The sequence below is a fragment of the Hypanus sabinus genome, assembly GCF_030144855.1.
Source record: "Hypanus sabinus isolate sHypSab1 chromosome Y unlocalized genomic scaffold, sHypSab1.hap1 SUPER_Y_unloc_24, whole genome shotgun sequence".
Lineage (NCBI taxonomy): Eukaryota > Metazoa > Chordata > Chondrichthyes > Myliobatiformes > Dasyatidae > Hypanus > Hypanus sabinus.
The window spans coordinates 191351-208291 of record NW_026779026.1 but is presented as its reverse complement, the minus strand read 5'-3'; the positions used below and the strand labels follow the sequence as shown (position 1 = coordinate 208291).

General features: G+C 51.1%; 1 protein-coding gene across 1 annotated transcript in view; it reads right to left on the bottom strand.

Moving 5' to 3' along the window:
* LOC132386024 (tax1-binding protein 1 homolog A-like) overlaps window positions 1-16941 on the bottom strand; it is a 129481-nt gene that overhangs the window by 38870 nt on the left and 73670 nt on the right. The window contains exon 8 of the mRNA XM_059958306.1: window positions 7789-7942. Coding sequence (XP_059814289.1) covers window positions 7789-7942 — 154 coding nt within the window. The remainder of the gene's footprint in view (window positions 1-7788; window positions 7943-16941) is intronic.

Below are 16941 nucleotides of genomic sequence, written 5' to 3'. Positions count from 1 at the left end.
AGACACACACTCAACGATTCAGGAACAGCTTCTTCCCCTCTGCCATCAGGGAGGAGGTACAGGAGCCTGAAGACACACACTCAACGATTCAGGAACAGCATCTTCCCCTCTGCCATCAGGGAGGAGGTACTGGAGCCTGAAGACACACACTCAACGATTCAGGAACAGCATCTTCCCCTCTGCCATCAGGGAGGAGGTACAGGAGCCTGAAATCACACACTCAGTGATTCAGGAACAGCTTCTTCCCTTCTGCCATCAGGGAGGAGGTACAGGAGCCTGAAGACACACACTCAGCGATTCAGGAACAGCTTCCCCTCTCCCAGCAGGGAGGGGGTACAGGAGCCTGAAGACACACACTCAGCGATTCAGGAACAGCTTCTTCCCCTCTGCCATCAGGGAGGAGGTACAGGAGCCTGAAGACACACACTCAAGGATTCAGGAACAGCTTCTTCCCCTCTGCCATCAGGGAGGAGGTACAGGAGCCTGAAGACACACACTCAACGATTCAGGAACAGCTTCTTCCCCTCTGCCATCAGGGAGGAGGTACAGGAGCCTGAAGACACACACTCAAGGATTCATTAACAGCATCTTCCCCTCTGCTATCAGGGAGGAGGTACAGGAGCCTGAAGACACACACTCAAGGATTCAGGAACAGCTTCTTCCCCTCTGCCATCAGGGAGGAGGTACAGGAGCCTGAAGACACACACTCAAGGATTCAGGAACAGCATCTTCCCCTCTGCCATCAGGGAGGATGTACAGGAGCCTGAAGACACACACTCAAGGATTCAGCAACAGCTTCTTCCCCTCTGCCATCAGGGAGGAGGTACAGGAGCCTGAAGACACACACTCAAGGATTCACAAACAGCATCTTCCCCTCTGCCATCAGGGAGGAGGTACAGGAGCCTGAAATCACACACTCAGTGATTCAGGAACAGCTTCTTCCCCTCTGCCATCAGGGAGGAGGTACAGGAGCCTGAAGACACACACTCAGCGATTCAGGAACAGCTTCCCCTCTCCCAGCAGGGAGGAGGTACAGGAGCCTGAAGGCACACACTCAGCGATTCAGGAACAGCTTCTTCCCCTCTGCCATCAGGGAGGAGGTACAGGAGCCTGAAGACACACACTCAACGATTCAGGAACAGCTTCTTCCCCTCTGCCATCAGGGAGGAGGTACAGGAGCCTGAAGACACACACTCAAGGATTCAGGAACAGCATCTTCCCCTCTGCCATGAGGGAGGAGGTACAGGAGCCTGAAGACTCACACTCAAGGATTCAGGAACAGCTTCTTCCCCTCTGCCATCAGGGAGGAGGTACAGGAGCCTGAAATCACACACTCAGTGATTCAGGAACAGCTTCTTCCCCTCTGCCATCAGGGAGGTGGTACAGGAGCCTGAAGACACACACTCAACGATTCAGGAACAGCTACTTCCCCTCTGCCATCAGAGAGGAGGTATAGGAACCTGAAGGCACACACTCAACGATTCAGGAACAGCTTCTTCCCCTCTGCCATCAGGGAGGAGGTACAGGAGCCTGAAGACACACACTCAACGATTCAGGAACAGCTTCTTCTCCTCTGCCATCAGGGAGGAGGTACAGGAGCCTGAAGACACACACTCAACGATTCAGGAACAGCTTCTTCCCCTCTGCCATCAGGAAGGAGGTACAGGAGCCTGAAGACACACACACAACGATTCAGGAACAGCTTCTTCCCTTCTGCCATCAGGGAGGCAGTGCAGGAGCCTGAAGACACACACTCAAAGATTCAGGAACAGCTTCTTCCCCTCTGCCATCAGGGAGGAGGTACAGGAGCCTGAAGACACACACTCAATGATTCAGGAACAGATTGCTCCCCTCTGCCATCAGGGAGGAGGTACAGGAGCCTGAAGACACACGCAACGATTCAGGAACAGCTTCTTCCCCTCTGCCATCAGGGAGGAGGTATAGGAGCCTGAAGACACACACTCAAGGATTCAGGAACAGCTTCTTCCCCTCTGCCATCAGGGAGGAGGTACTGGAGCCTGAAGACACACACTCAACGATTCAGGAACAGCATCTTCCCCTCTGCCATCAGGGAGGAGGTACAGGAGCCTGAAATCACACACTCAGTGATTCAGGAACAGCTTCTTCCCCTCTGCCATCAGGGAGGAGGTACAGGAGCCTGAAGACACACACTCAGCGATTCAGGAACAGCTTCCCCTCTCCCAGCAGGGAGGAGGTACAGGAGCCTGAAGGCACACACTCAGCGATTCAGGAACAGCTTCTTCCCCTCTGCCATCAGGGAGGAGGTACAGGAGCCTGAAGACACACACTCAAGGATTCAGGAACAGCTTCTTCCCCTCTGCCATCAGGGAGGAGGTACAGGAGCCTGAAGACACACACTCAACGATTCAGGAACAGCTTCTTCCCCTCTGCCATCAGGGAGGAGGTACAGGAGCCTGAAGACACACACTCAAGGATTCATTAACAGCATCTTCCCCTCTGCTATCAGGGAGGAGGTACAGGAGCCTGAAGACACACACTCAACGATTCAGGAACAGCTTCTTCCCCTCTGCCATCAGGGAGGAGGTACAGGAGCCTGAAGACACACACTCAAGGATTCAGGAACAGCATCTTCCCCTCTGCCATCAGGGAGGATGTACAGGAGCCTGAAGACACACACTCAAGGATTCAGGAACAGCTTCTTCCCCTCTGCCATCAGGGAGGAGGTACAGGAGCCTGAAGACACACACTCAAGGATTCACAAACAGCATCTTCCCCTCTGCCATCAGGGAGGAGGTACAGGAGCCTGAAATCACACACTCAGTGATTCAGGAACAGCTTCCCCTCTGCCATCAGGGAGGAGGTACAGGAGCCTGAAGACACACACTCAACGGTCCAGGAACGGCTTCTTCCCCTCTGCCTTCAGGGAGGCAGTGCAGGAGCCTGAAGACACACTCTCAACGATTCAGGAACAGCTTCTTCCCCTCTGCCATCAGGGAGGAGGTACAGGAGCCTGAAGACACACTCTCAACGATTCAGAAACAGCTTCTTCCCCTCTGCCATCAGGGAGGAGGTACAGGAGCCTGAAGACACACACTCAAGGATTCAGGAACAGCATCTTCCCCTCTGCCATGAGGGAGGAGGTACAGGAGCCTGAAGACTCACACTCAAGGATTCAGGAACAGCTTCTTCCCCTCTGCCATCAGGGAGGAGGTACAGGAGCCTGAAATCACACACTCAGTGATTCAGGAACAGCTTCTTCCCCTCTGCCATCAGGGAGGTGGTACAGGAGCCTGAAGACACACACTCAACGATTCAGGAACAGCTACTTCCCCTCTGCCATCAGAGAGGAGGTATAGGAACCTGAAGGCACACACTCAACGATTCAGGAACAGCTTCTTCCCCTCTGCCATCAGGGAGGAGGTACAGGAGCCTGAAGACACACACTCAACGATTCAGGAACAGCTTCTTCTCCTCTGCCATCAGGGAGGAGGTACAGGAGCCTGAAGACACACACTCAACGATTCAGGAACAGCTTCTTCCCCTCTGCCATCAGGAAGGAGGTACAGGAGCCTGAAGACACACACACAACGATTCAGGAACAGCTTCTTCCCTTCTGCCATCAGGGAGGCAGTGCAGGAGCCTGAAGACACACACTCAAAGATTCAGGAACAGCTTCTTCCCCTCTGCCATCAGGGAGGAGGTACAGGAGCCTGAAGACACACACTCAATGATTCAGGAACAGATTGCTCCCCTCTGCCATCAGGGAGGAGGTACAGGAGCCTGAAGACACACGCAACGATTCAGGAACAGCTTCTTCCCCTCTGCCATCAGGGAGGAGGTATAGGAGCCTGAAGACACACACTCAAGGATTCAGGAACAGCTTCTTCCCCTCTGCCATCAGGGAGGAGGTACTGGAGCCTGAAGACACACACTCAACGATTCAGGAACAGCATCTTCCCCTCTGCCATCAGGGAGGAGGTACAGGAGCCTGAAATCACACACTCAGTGATTCAGGAACAGCTTCTTCCCCTCTGCCATCAGGGAGGAGGTACAGGAGCCTGAAGACACACACTCAGCGATTCAGGAACAGCTTCCCCTCTCCCAGCAGGGAGGAGGTACAGGAGCCTGAAGGCACACACTCAGCGATTCAGGAACAGCTTCTTCCCCTCTGCCATCAGGGAGGAGGTACAGGAGCCTGAAGACACACACTCAAGGATTCAGGAACAGCTTCTTCCCCTCTGCCATCAGGGAGGAGGTACAGGAGCCTGAAGACACACACTCAACGATTCAGGAACAGCTTCTTCCCCTCTGCCATCAGGGAGGAGGTACAGGAGCCTGAAGACACACACTCAAGGATTCATTAACAGCATCTTCCCCTCTGCTATCAGGGAGGAGGTACAGGAGCCTGAAGACACACACTCAACGATTCAGGAACAGCTTCTTCCCCTCTGCCATCAGGGAGGAGGTACAGGAGCCTGAAGACACACACTCAAGGATTCAGGAACAGCATCTTCCCCTCTGCCATCAGGGAGGATGTACAGGAGCCTGAAGACACACACTCAAGGATTCAGGAACAGCTTCTTCCCCTCTGCCATCAGGGAGGAGGTACAGGAGCCTGAAGACACACACTCAAGGATTCACAAACAGCATCTTCCCCTCTGCCATCAGGGAGGAGGTACAGGAGCCTGAAATCACACACTCAGTGATTCAGGAACAGCTTCCCCTCTGCCATCAGGGAGGAGGTACAGGAGCCTGAAGACACACACTCAACGGTCCAGGAACGGCTTCTTCCCCTCTGCCTTCAGGGAGGCAGTGCAGGAGCCTGAAGACACACTCTCAACGATTCAGGAACAGCTTCTTCCCCTCTGCCATCAGGGAGGAGGTACAGGAGCCTGAAGACACACTCTCAACGATTCAGAAACAGCTTCTTCCCCTCTGCCATCAGGGAGGAGGTACAGGAGCCTGAAGACACTCAACGATTCAGGAACAGCATCTTCCCCTCTGCCATCAGGGAGGAGGTACAGGAGCCTGAAATCACACACTCAGTGATTCAGGAACAGCTTCTTCCCCTCTGCCATCAGGGAGGAGGTACAGGAGCCTGAAGACACACACTCAGTGATTCAGGAACAGCTTCTTCCCCTCTGCCATCAGGGAGGAGGTACAGGAGCCTGAAGACACACACTCAGTGATTCAGGAACAGCTTCTTCCCCTCTGCCATCAGGGAGGAGGTACAGGAGCCTGAAGGCACACACTCAACGATTCAGTAACAACTTCTTCCCCTCTGCTGTTGGATTTCTGAATGGACGTTGAACCTCACGATTTATTGAAATATATATATTCAGTGTAATTCAGAGTTTTTATTTTGATGTATTGCAATGTAATGCTGCCACAAAACAACAAACGCTGGTGATATTGAATTTGATTCTGATTCTCCCTTTCTGCTGTTCATCACATGGAAGGTCTGGCTTTCCTTGGCCATTGCATGCCCAGGTCAAAGGTGAAGTCAAAGTGAGTTCACCTCCGTTTTGCTAGCAGAAGCTCTCTCCTCAGTTTCCCAAGTTTCATCTTCTCCTATTCCCTCCCTAAACATTCCTCGATCTGATTCGCACTCGGACTCAGACTCTGGTGCTGGGGTGGAGATACGTCTCTATCAGATGATTTGTGAAGTGCTCCTTCCCTGCACTAGCCTGCAGGTCACCCTCTGGCAAGGTGTAGCACCTGCTTAGCCCCCGATCAGGGTCACGTGAAACCATGGGAGCAGGTGGTGGACGGTCGTACGAGCAGCCGGTTCAGATCACAAGTCCTGGTGATGCGACCACTGACACCAGGCAGGCAATCTCTGAAGAGTATTGATAATGGCTGGGGGTCACCTGTCTTATACAGACACTGCCCCAGAAGAAGGCAATGGCAAACCACTTCTGTAGAAAAACTTGCCAAGAACAGTCAGGGTCATGGAAAGACTGTGATCGCCCACGTCATACGACACAGCGCACAATGATGACAACAGACGGCACGGCGCATAATGACGATGACATAAAAACTTAGAGTGAAATGTGTCATCTGCTTTAGTAACCACAGCACCCAAGGGTGCGCTGGGGGCAGCCCACAAGTGCCGCCACAAATTCCTGGCGCCAACGTAGCACGCTCAGCGTGCTTGTCAGAACACCCCAGAACAAGTGACTAAACAACAGCAGCAAAACAAGTCCCCTCGTTCCCTCCGTACCACCCACTGTCTCCTCTAACCCCAGGGTCGGTGTCTCTAGCCTCCAGCGGACTTGCAGGACAACAGGCTCTTTCACGAGCTGTGTGACGTGTGCTTTTTCTTCACTGTTGCTCGTTTTTGTTTGAAACTTTGTGGAGTCTGCCACCTCCAAAGGGACCTTATCACACGTCTTTACCTCCCTCACCCTCTGCTTTCTCCTTTCGTCCCTCCCCACTAATCTCCCTCCCATCACTTCTCCCTGCAAGTCCAAAGTGCCAACCCCTGCCCATTCACCTCCTCCCTCACCTCAAATAGCCCTTCCAGGTGAGGCAACACTTCAGCTGCAGATCTGCTGGGGGCACCCATCGGTGTGGAGGGTGCTCCCGATGCAGCCCCCTCTACACCGGTGAGACCCGTCGTAATTTGGGGGGTGGGGGTGGGGACAGACCGCTTTGTCCAGCACTTCCCCTGCATCTGCCAAACGCTGAACTTATCAATGGCCTAACATTTCAACTCTTGTTCCCGTACTGACATGTCGGTCCATGGCCTCCTTGTGTGCCAAGATGAGGCCACCCTCAGGGTGGAGGAGCAACACCTCATATTCCGTCTGACAGCATGAGCATTGATCTCTCCTTCCAGTAAAAAATTCCCTCCCCCTTCACTCTACTTCTATTCCCCACTCTAGCCTTTTACCTCTTCTCATCTGCCCCTTGGTCCCCTCCTTCTTCCCTTTCCCCTGCGGTCCACTCTCCTCCTGTATCCGATTCCTTCCTCTCCAGCCCAGGCTTCATCTATCAGCTGGTCCTCCTTCCCCTGCCCCACCTTTTTATTCTGACATCTTCCCCCTTCTTTTCCAGCCTCGGCCTGAAACGTTGACTATTTATTCATTTCCATCGACGCTGCCTGACCTGCTGAGTTTCTCCAGCGTTTTGTGCGAGTCCAGTCAGGTGTACCCTTATCAAGAAAGGTTTAATACACGTAGTAGCAACTGAATTAGGCAGCTCCTGTGGCCACTGAGCATAAGCTCATGGTCTTCTGCTGCTGTAGCCCGTCCACCTCAAGACTCAGCGTGTTGTGCATTCAGAGATGCTCTTCCGCACACCACTGTTGTAACGTGTGGTTATTTGAGTTACTGTCACCTTCCTGTCAGCTCGAACCAGTCTGGCCATTCAAATCTGACCACTCTCATTAACAAGGCATTTTTACCCACAGAACTGCCTCTCACTGGATTTTTTTTGTTTTTCACACCATTCTCTGTAAACTCCGGAGACTGTTGTGTGTGAAAATCCCAGGAGATCAGCAGTCTCTGAGATACTCAAACCACCCCATCTGGCACCATCAATCATTTCACGGTCAAAATCACTGCAATCACATTTATTCTTCTCCCCCCCCCCCCACCACTCTGATGTTTTGTTCTGAACAAAACTGAACCTCTTGACCACGTCTGCATGCTTTTATGCACCGAGCTGCTGCCAGACGACTGGCTGATTGGATATTTGTGTTAACGGGCAGGTCTACAGGCTCACCGAATAAAGTGGCCACTGCAAGCAGCTGCTGCAACCTGAATCGGCGCAAGGCAGGGCAAAAGGTTTGATCCCACTTACCTCTCTCGAAGTACGGGTTGCCAAACAGGAGCTCTGGATGGGCTGAATGTGCTGTTGGAACGTTCATGCTGTAAGGATTGGCGTGTTCCAATCTGAACGCTCCACTCTGATGGTCTGTGCTGGGCCTCAACTCCTCAATCCTCTTAGTCAGTCTCTGTGGACAGAAGTTGAGAGAAATGATTAAATTAAAGACGGTACTTCAGGAGTCCATTTAGAATGTGCTGACACAGAAAGAGCGTGCAAAGCAACTTGCAGGGCAACGTATAAACCAATTTGCAAAATGAGGATGAAACAATAGCTTGCTGATTAAAGAAGCGATACGGGTAATGCTTAACGGTTGAACAATAACGGTGTTAATGCGCTGAGGCTGATAAGTGGGCCAAAGGGTAATCACATTTGTAATTTTGTAATGAGATTAAGGAAGAATGTCTGCTCCTCACATGGGTACAACTCACAAAGTCGTAAACAAGTAGGGTATAAAAAACTGTGCAAAGTGTAATTCGGCACTCAATCTAGCAGGAGCTGGTTGGGTCCGACTCTGCAGACTCGAGAAATAAAGTTTACCGTTCTGCAAATTGCTGAGACTCAGCGTGTACCCTTGGGGACGAGATACAAACAGGAACCCCTGGTAAATTTAAAATTAGGTCCTCAAGGGTCAGAAGTAACCTTCATGGTCGACTCAGGAGCTGAAAGAACTAGTATAATCCAAGCCCCTCCGGGAACCAAGATTGGGACCAAAACCATTGGGGTTTCCGGAATAGGAGGAAAAACTATGCAGGTCCCAATAATAGAAGATGTACAGATAAAATGCGACGACCGGGAAGGTATCCAGGATGTGTTATTACTTCCGTCAGCCCGATTCAACTTATTGGGAAGAGATTTGCAGGCACTGCTAGGGATCGGGACGGTGCCATATCAAGGTGAAATTCAGGTGAAACTGTTCGTAATGACTGAAAAGGATGATCAGGAAATAAAGGCCAGTGTCTGGTATCAAGAAGGTAATCGGGGCGGCCTGGACATCACCCCACTGAAAATCACCCTGTTGCCAAACAGCCGCCCGGTGAGAAGACGGCAATATCCCATTGCCATGGAAGGGAGGAGGGGATTACAACCTGTAATTGAGACATTGGTATCAGATGGACTCTTGGAAGAATGTATGTCACCCTTTAATACCCCCATCCTACCGGTCCGAAAGCCCGACGGCACGTATCGAATGGTTCAAGATCTGAGAGGCTTAAATGCGGTAGTCCAAACACGATACCCGGTAGTGCCTAACCCCTATACATTAATGAGCAAAATACCTCCTGAACATGAATGGTTCAGTGTGATAGATCTAAAAGATGCCTTTTGGAGTTGCCCGTTGGAGGAAGGTAGCCGAGATATGTTCGCATTTGAATGGGAAAATCCCTTCACTGGGCGGAAGAAGCAACTCCGGTGGACCGTCTTGCCCCAAGGGTTCACGGAGTCCCCAAACCTATTCGAACAGGTACTGGAGCAAGTATTGGCTGGATTCCATTGTACCGAAAAGAACCAACTATTACAGTATGTCGATGACCTACTACTATCGGGACCAGCAGAGGAGGTAGTGCGAGACGATACTATAATACTCCTGAATTACCTAGGAGAAAAAGGATTGCCGGTGTCCAAGAAGAAACTGCAATTTGACGAGAAGGAAATAACATATCTCGGACACAGAGTCAGTAAAGGGCACCGCCAAATAACCCCAGAAAGAATAGCGGGAATAACTAAAATACCGCTTCCCAGGACAAAGAAGGAAATAAGACAATTTCTGGGCTTAGTGGGCTATTGCCGGATTTGGATAGAGAATTATACCTTCCTGGTGAAGTTTATGTACGACAAATTGGCAAAGGAAGACCGGGGAATAATCAGCTGGACCGAAGAAGAAGAACAGAAGTTCAGGAAAATAAAAGGGCAACTAATTCGGGCCCCGGTATTAACACTGCCAGCACTGGAAAAGCCCTTTCAGCTGTATGCAACAAACAATGAAGGAACTGCGTTAGGAGTACTAACTCAAGAAAAAGGAGGAAAGCGGCAACCTGTGGCCTTTTTATCAAAAATGTTAGACCCGGTATCCCGGGGATGGCCGACGTGCATACAAGCCGTAGCGGCAGCAGCCGTACTAGTAGAAGAAGCACGGAAATTAACCTTTGGGGGAAGAATGACGGTGTATACCCCGCACTCCGTTAGCACCCTCTTAGCCCAAAAAGCTCAGCGGTGGTTGACGGACTCTCGCATACTGAAATACGAAACCATTCTGATGGTCGGGGATGATTTAAGCTTTGAAAAGAACAATAGTTGTAACCCGGCACAGTTCTTATACGGGGAATCAACAGGGGAGGAAACCGAGCATAACTGCGTGGAGCTAACAGACCTTCAGACAAAAAGTAGGGAAGATCTACAAGAAGTTCCCCTAATTGAAGGCGAGGAACTATATATCGACGGCTCCTCCAGATGCATCAATGGGGTACGACACAGTGGATATGCTATTATAAACGGGAGGACTAGGGAGACGGTGGAGTCCGGCCGGCTCCCGGGTAATTGGTCAGCCCAGTCTTGTGAACTATATGCCTTGCAGAGGGGACTGCAACTGTTAAGAAACAAAATAGGCACTATATACACCGATTCTAGGTATGCCTATGGAGTGGTACACACCTTCGGAAAGATTTGGAAAGAACGGGGGTTGATAACAGCCAGGGGAAGGGAATTAGCTCACGAACAAATGATAAGCATGACTCTGGAAGCTCTAACATTACCTCAAGAAATTGCAGTGGTTCACGTTCCAGGACATCAATGAGGAACAGCCCCGGAAGCAATAGGAAACCGGCTCGCAAACGGGCAGCAATGGAAAAAACGGTCCAACTTCTAACCCTGATACCAATAAGGGAAGGGCTTAACAAACTACCAGTCTTCACCCAAGTAGAAATAGACGCTATGAGCCAGCTGGGAGCCCGACAAACATCAGAAGGCGAGTGGAAGACCCCCGACGGACGGCAAGTACTGAATAAGGAAGTAACTCGTCATATACTGCAACAACTACACCAACAAAGCCATTGGGGAGTGCAAGCTATGTGCGACACTATCCTAAGGGACTATGTTTGTAAAGGGATATTCACACTAGCTCAACAGGAGGTGTGGGGCTGTTACACCTGCCAAAAGGTAAACAAGAAAATGATGCGTGCCACCCATAAGGGGGGACAAACACTAGCCGACCGACCGTTCCATCGGATCCAAATAGACTTTACGGAACTACCACAAGTTCAGAGATGGAAGTACCTGTTAGTAATTGTGGATCATTTCACTCGGTGGGTGGAAGCATTCCCAACCACTAAAGCGGATGCCCCTACAGTGGCACGGATCCTATTAGAAAATATAGTCCCGAGATATGGAATAATGGGGTCTATTGATTCAGATAGGGGAACACACTTTGCCTCAAAAACACACCAGCTAATCTGTGACGCCTTAGGAATCCAGTGGAAGCTGCACACCCCCTGGCACCCTCAGGAAGAGTTGAGAGGATGAACAGTACTTTGAAGACACAATTGACAAAACTAATGATGGAAACCAAGCTACCCTGGACCAAGTGTCTACCCCTGGCCCTACTAAGAATCTGCACGGCTCCTCGAAAAGATATAGGAGTATCCCCTTATGAAATGTTGTTTGGCCTTCCATATTGGAACAAGGTGGAGGGCTATCCTTCCCTGCAAGGGGGAGATGTCTTTATAAGGGACTATTTACAGGCACTGTCTCGTTCTTTTGCAGAATTGCGCAGGAAGGGGTTACTCGCACAAACCCCACCTCTGGACTTCGCACTCCACCGAACTCAGCCCGGTGACTGGGTCCTGATTAAAGACTTGGAAGCCAGAGAAGTTACAGCCGCAGTGGGAAGGCCCATTCCAGGTGCTACTGACCACCGAAGCCGCAGTAAGGACAAAAGAAAAAGGGTGGACCCACGCCGCGAGAATCAAGGGACCCGTAAAGCCCGAAGAAGGTGCAGAATGGACTTGCGTCCAGGGAGAAGACCCGATGGTGCTAAAGCTCAAAAGACGGACAGAATGAACTTTGGGACTGTAATGTATATACTGCTATTTATCAGAACCGCTTGGCATTAGATTATTTGCTTGCGGCTGAAGGAGGAGTATGTGGAAAGTTTAATCTAACCAACTGCTGCTTAAAGATAGATGACAACGGAAAGGTGGTTCAAAAAATATCAGATAAAATAAGGAAACTGGCCCACGTGCCGGTACAGACCTGGAAGCCGCTGGGGTATTGGGACTGGCTGGACGGATGGTTGAAAGGAGGCTGGTGGCGAACCGCTTTAGGGGTTATAGGAGGGGGATTGATGGTCCTCCTTCTGCTACCATGTCTGATCCCCTGCTTGCGGGAGCTAGTAGCTCGGGTGGCAAGACAAGTCATGCAACCAGGGGCCCCAGCTGATCCTGTTCAGGTACTCCTACAAAGGGAAATAGAGCTAGAGGAAGAAGCCTATGTAAACCCGTGGCAAAAGCCCAACTGATAGCACATTCTAAAAAGAAAAAGGGTGGATTGAGAGAAATGATTAAATTAAAGACGGTACTTAAGGAGTCCATTTAGAATGTGCTGACACAGAAAGAGCGTGCAAAGCAACTTGCAGGGCAACGTATAAACCAATTTGCAAAATGAGGATGAAACAATAGCTTGCTGATTAAAGAAGCGATACGGGTAACGGGAAGACATGCTTAACGGTTGAACAATAACGGTCAAAATGCGCTGAGGCTGATAAGTGGGCCAAAGGGTAATCACATTTGTAATTTTGTAATGAGATTAAGGAAGAATGTCTGCACCTCACATGGGTGCAACTCACAAAGTCGTAAACAAGTAGGGTTTAAAAAACTGTGCAAAGTGTAATTCGGCACTCAATCTAGCAGGAGCTGGTTGGGTCCGACTCTGCAGACTCGAGAAATAAAGTTTAACGTTCTGCAAATTGCTGAGACTCAGTGTGTTTCTGACAGAAGTCAAGTTATTGTAACCGTCCCACGCAGGGAACGAGCTGACGAAACTACCCTCAAATAAAGGACTGGGATTGTAGAACGTTGAAGAGAAGAGCAGAAGCACGTTGTGCATTTAAGCTTTCAGTAGCCTTGTGTTGAGTACCCTACCTGACTGGCAGGCCACAGTCTGTCTGGCTTCAGAGCTGTGTGTCAGACACGGCCATGAGCCGCACTGGGGCCCCACAGGGGACTAAGCTGGCTCCCTTCCTGTGCACCCCCTATACCTCGGACTTCAGGTACACCACTGAGTCATGTCATCTGCAGAAATTCCCTGATGACTCAACAGTAGCTGAGTGTGTGACGGGAGGTGGATACAGGGCCCTGGGGGAGGACTTTGTCAAACGGTGTGAGCTGAATCATCCGCAGCTCAGCATCAGTAAGACAGAGGAGACGATGATGGACTTTAGGAAGACTGTTCCCTGTTACTATCGACGGTGAGGACGTGGATGTGGTGAGGACCTACAGGTACCTGGGGGGGGCATCTGGATGACAGACTCGAGTGGAGCCCCAACACTGAGGAGACGGTGATGGACTTTAGGAAGACTGCTCGCTGTTACTATCGACGGTGAGGACGTGGATGAGGTGAGGACCTACAGGTACCTGGGGGGGGGGGGGCACCTGGATTACAGACTCGAGTGGAGCCCCAACACAGAGAAGATGGTGATGGACTTTAGGAAGACTGCTCCCTGTTACTATCGACGGCGAGGACGTGGATGTGGTGAGGACCTACAGGTACCTGGGAGGGGGGCACCTGGATGACAGACTCGAGTGGAGCCCCAACACAGAGGAGATGGTGATGGACTTTAGGAAGACTGCTCCCTGTTACTATCGACGGTGAGGACGTGGATGTGGTGAGGACCTACAGGTACCTGGGGGGGGGGGGGGGGGCACCTGGATGACAGACTCGAGTGGAGCCCCAACACAGAGGCCGTGTACAAGGGCCAGAGTCGCCTCTACTCCCCAAGGTTCTTCGGAGGGTGCAGGCCTCTCCTTCACACATTCTACCAGTCTGTTGTCTCCAGGACAATCTTCTATGGGGTGGTGAGCTGGGGCAATGGCATCAACGTGGGTGATGTCAACAGGCTCAATAAACTGATTAGAGAGGCCGGCTCTGTTACAGGAGTCAAACTGGACACACTGGGGGCCGTGGTGGAACAAAGGACCCTCCGGAAAACCCTGGCAATTCTGGACAATGTTCCTCACCCTCTGCGTGCCACCTTGGCTGAACAGAGGAGCACTTTCGGTAACAGACTGAGACAACGGTGCTGCCCCATTACGCCCATGCCTTGGAATGCGGGAGGAAACTCACTCGGTCACGCAGACTGAAAGCACAAGTTCCTTACACACAGCGGTGTAACTGAACCCAGGTCACCGGCACTGTTACAGCGATACAAGACCATAAGACCATAAAATATAGGGGCAGAAGTAGGCCATTCAGCCCATCGAGTCTGTTCTGCCATTCAATCACGGGCCGATCCAACTCTTCCAGTCATCCCCACTCCCCTGCCTTCACCCCAGACCCTTTGATGCCCTGACTTATCAAGAACCTGTCTATCTCAGCCTGAAATACACCCGTGACTCGGCCTCCACAGTCACTCGTGGAAGGAAATTCCACAGATTTACCACCTCTGACTAAAGTAATTTCTCTGCATGTCAGTTCTAAAAGGACGTCCTTCAATCCTGAAGTCCTGCCCTCTTGTCCTGGAATCCCCCACCACGGGAAATAACTTTGCCAAATCTAATCTGTTCAGGCCTTTTAACATTCAGAATATTCCTACGAGATCATACCATATGGTAACCATCAGCTTCGTCCCCCAGCCACGTCCCCCCCCCCCTCAAATCCTCGCACTCCTTCACTTCTGCCCTAATCGCCACCCCCAGGGCGGCTGGGTTCCATCATCGACAGCCACACCTTCATCACACCACTGCTTTCAGCTTCTGATTACCCTCTTACACCCCCGCCCTGCTTTACAATACTGCCAGGACCTCCAAACCGGGCCCCAACATATCGATGCAGCCGCAAAGAAGGCCACTATACTTCACGAGGAGTTAGAGGAGATTTGGTAAGACGCCAAAAGACACTGGCAAATTTCTACGGACGTACCGTAGAGAGTGTTGCGCCCCCCGATCGAAGGTAGGCCGTGCCGGCAATGATGAGGGTCCAGAGGAGGTTCATTGGACTGAAAGGGCTAACATACAGTTGAAATGGGCCTGTACTCACTGGGGTTTAAAAGAATGAAGGTGGGGGTGGGATCTCATCGAGATGTATCGAATATTGAAAGGCCAGTACAAAGTGATTGTGGAGAGGATGTTTCCTATAGTGGGGGAGTCTAGGTCCAGAGGGCACAGATAGAGTGGATGTGGAGAGGATGTTTCCTATAGTGGGGGAGTCTAGGACCAGAGGGCACAGATAGAGTGGATGTGGAGAGAATGTTTCCTATAGTGCGGGAGTCTAGGACCAGAGGACACAGATAGAGTGGATGTGGAGAGGATGTTTCCTATAATGGGGGAGTCTAGGACCAGAGGACACAGATAGAGTGGACGTGGTGACAATGTTTCCTACAGTGGGGGAGTCTAGGACCAGAGGGCACAGATAGAGTGGATGTGGAGAGGATGTTTCCTATAGTGGGGGAGTCTAGGTCCAGAGGGCACAGATAGAGTGGATGTGGAGAGGATGTTTCCTATAGTGGGGGAGTCTAGGACCAGAGGGCGCAGAGAGAGTGGATGTGGAGAGGATGTTTCCTATAGTGGGGGAGTCTAGGTCCAGAGGGCACAGATAGAGTGGATGTGGAGAGGATGTTTCCTATAGTGGGGGAGTCTAGGACCAGAGGGCACAGATAGAGTGGATGTGGAGAGGATGTTTCCTATAGTGGGGGAGTCTAGGTCCAGGGGACACAGATAGAGTGGATGTGGAGAAAATGTATCCTGTAGTGGGGGAGTCTAGGACAGAGGACACAGATAGAATGGATGTGGAGAGGATGCTTCCTATAATGGGGGAGCCTAGGACCAGAGGGCACAGACAGAGTGGATGTGGAGAGGATGTTTCCTATAGTGGGGGAGTCTAGGACCAGAGAACACAGATAGAGTGGATGTGGAGAGGATGTTTCCTATAGTGGGGGAGTCTAGGACCAGAGGGCACAGATAGAGTGGATGTGGAGAGGATGTTTCCTATTGTGCGGGAGTCTAGGACTAGAGGACACAGGTAGAGTGGATGTGGAGAGGATGTTTCCTATAGTGGGGGAGACTTGGACCAGAGGACTCAGATAGAGTGGATGTGGAGAGGATGTTTCCTATAGTGGGGGAGTCTACGACCAGAGGGCACAGATAGAGTGGATGTGGAGAGGATGTTTCCTATAGTGGGGGAGTCTAGGTCCAGGGGACACAGATAGAGTGGATGTGGAGAAAATGTTTCCTGTAGTGGGGGAGTCTAGGACAGGACACAGATAGAGTGGATGTGGAGAGGATGCTTCCTATAATGGGGGAGCCTAGGACCAGAGGGCACAGACAGAGTGGATGTGGAGAGGATGTTTCCTATAGTGGGGGAGTCTAGGACAAGAGAACACAGATAGAGTGGATGTGGAGAGGATGTTTCCTATAGTGGGGGAGTCTAGGACCAGAGGGCACAGATAGAGTGGATGTGGAGAGGATGTTTCCTATTGTGCGGGAGTCTAGGACTAGAGGACACAGGTAGAGTGGATGTGGAGAGGATGTTTCCTATAGTGGGGGAGTCTAGGACCAGAGAACACAGATAGAGTGGATGTGGAGAGGATGTTTCCTATAGTGGGGGAGTCTAGGACCAGAGGGCACAGATAGAGTGGATGTGGAGAGGATGTTTCCTATTGTGCGGGAGTCTAGGACTAGAGGACACAGGTAGAGTGGATGTGGAGAGGATGTTTCCTATAGTGGGGGAGACTTGGACCAGAGGACTCAGATAGAGTGGATGTGGAGAGGATGTTTCCTATAGTGGGGGAGTCTAGGACCAGAGGGCACAGATAGAGTGGATGTGGAGAGGATGTTTCCTATAGTGGGGGAGTCTAGGTCCAGGGGACACAGATAGAGTGGATGTGGAGAAAATGTTTCCTGTAGTGGGGGAGTCTAGGACAGA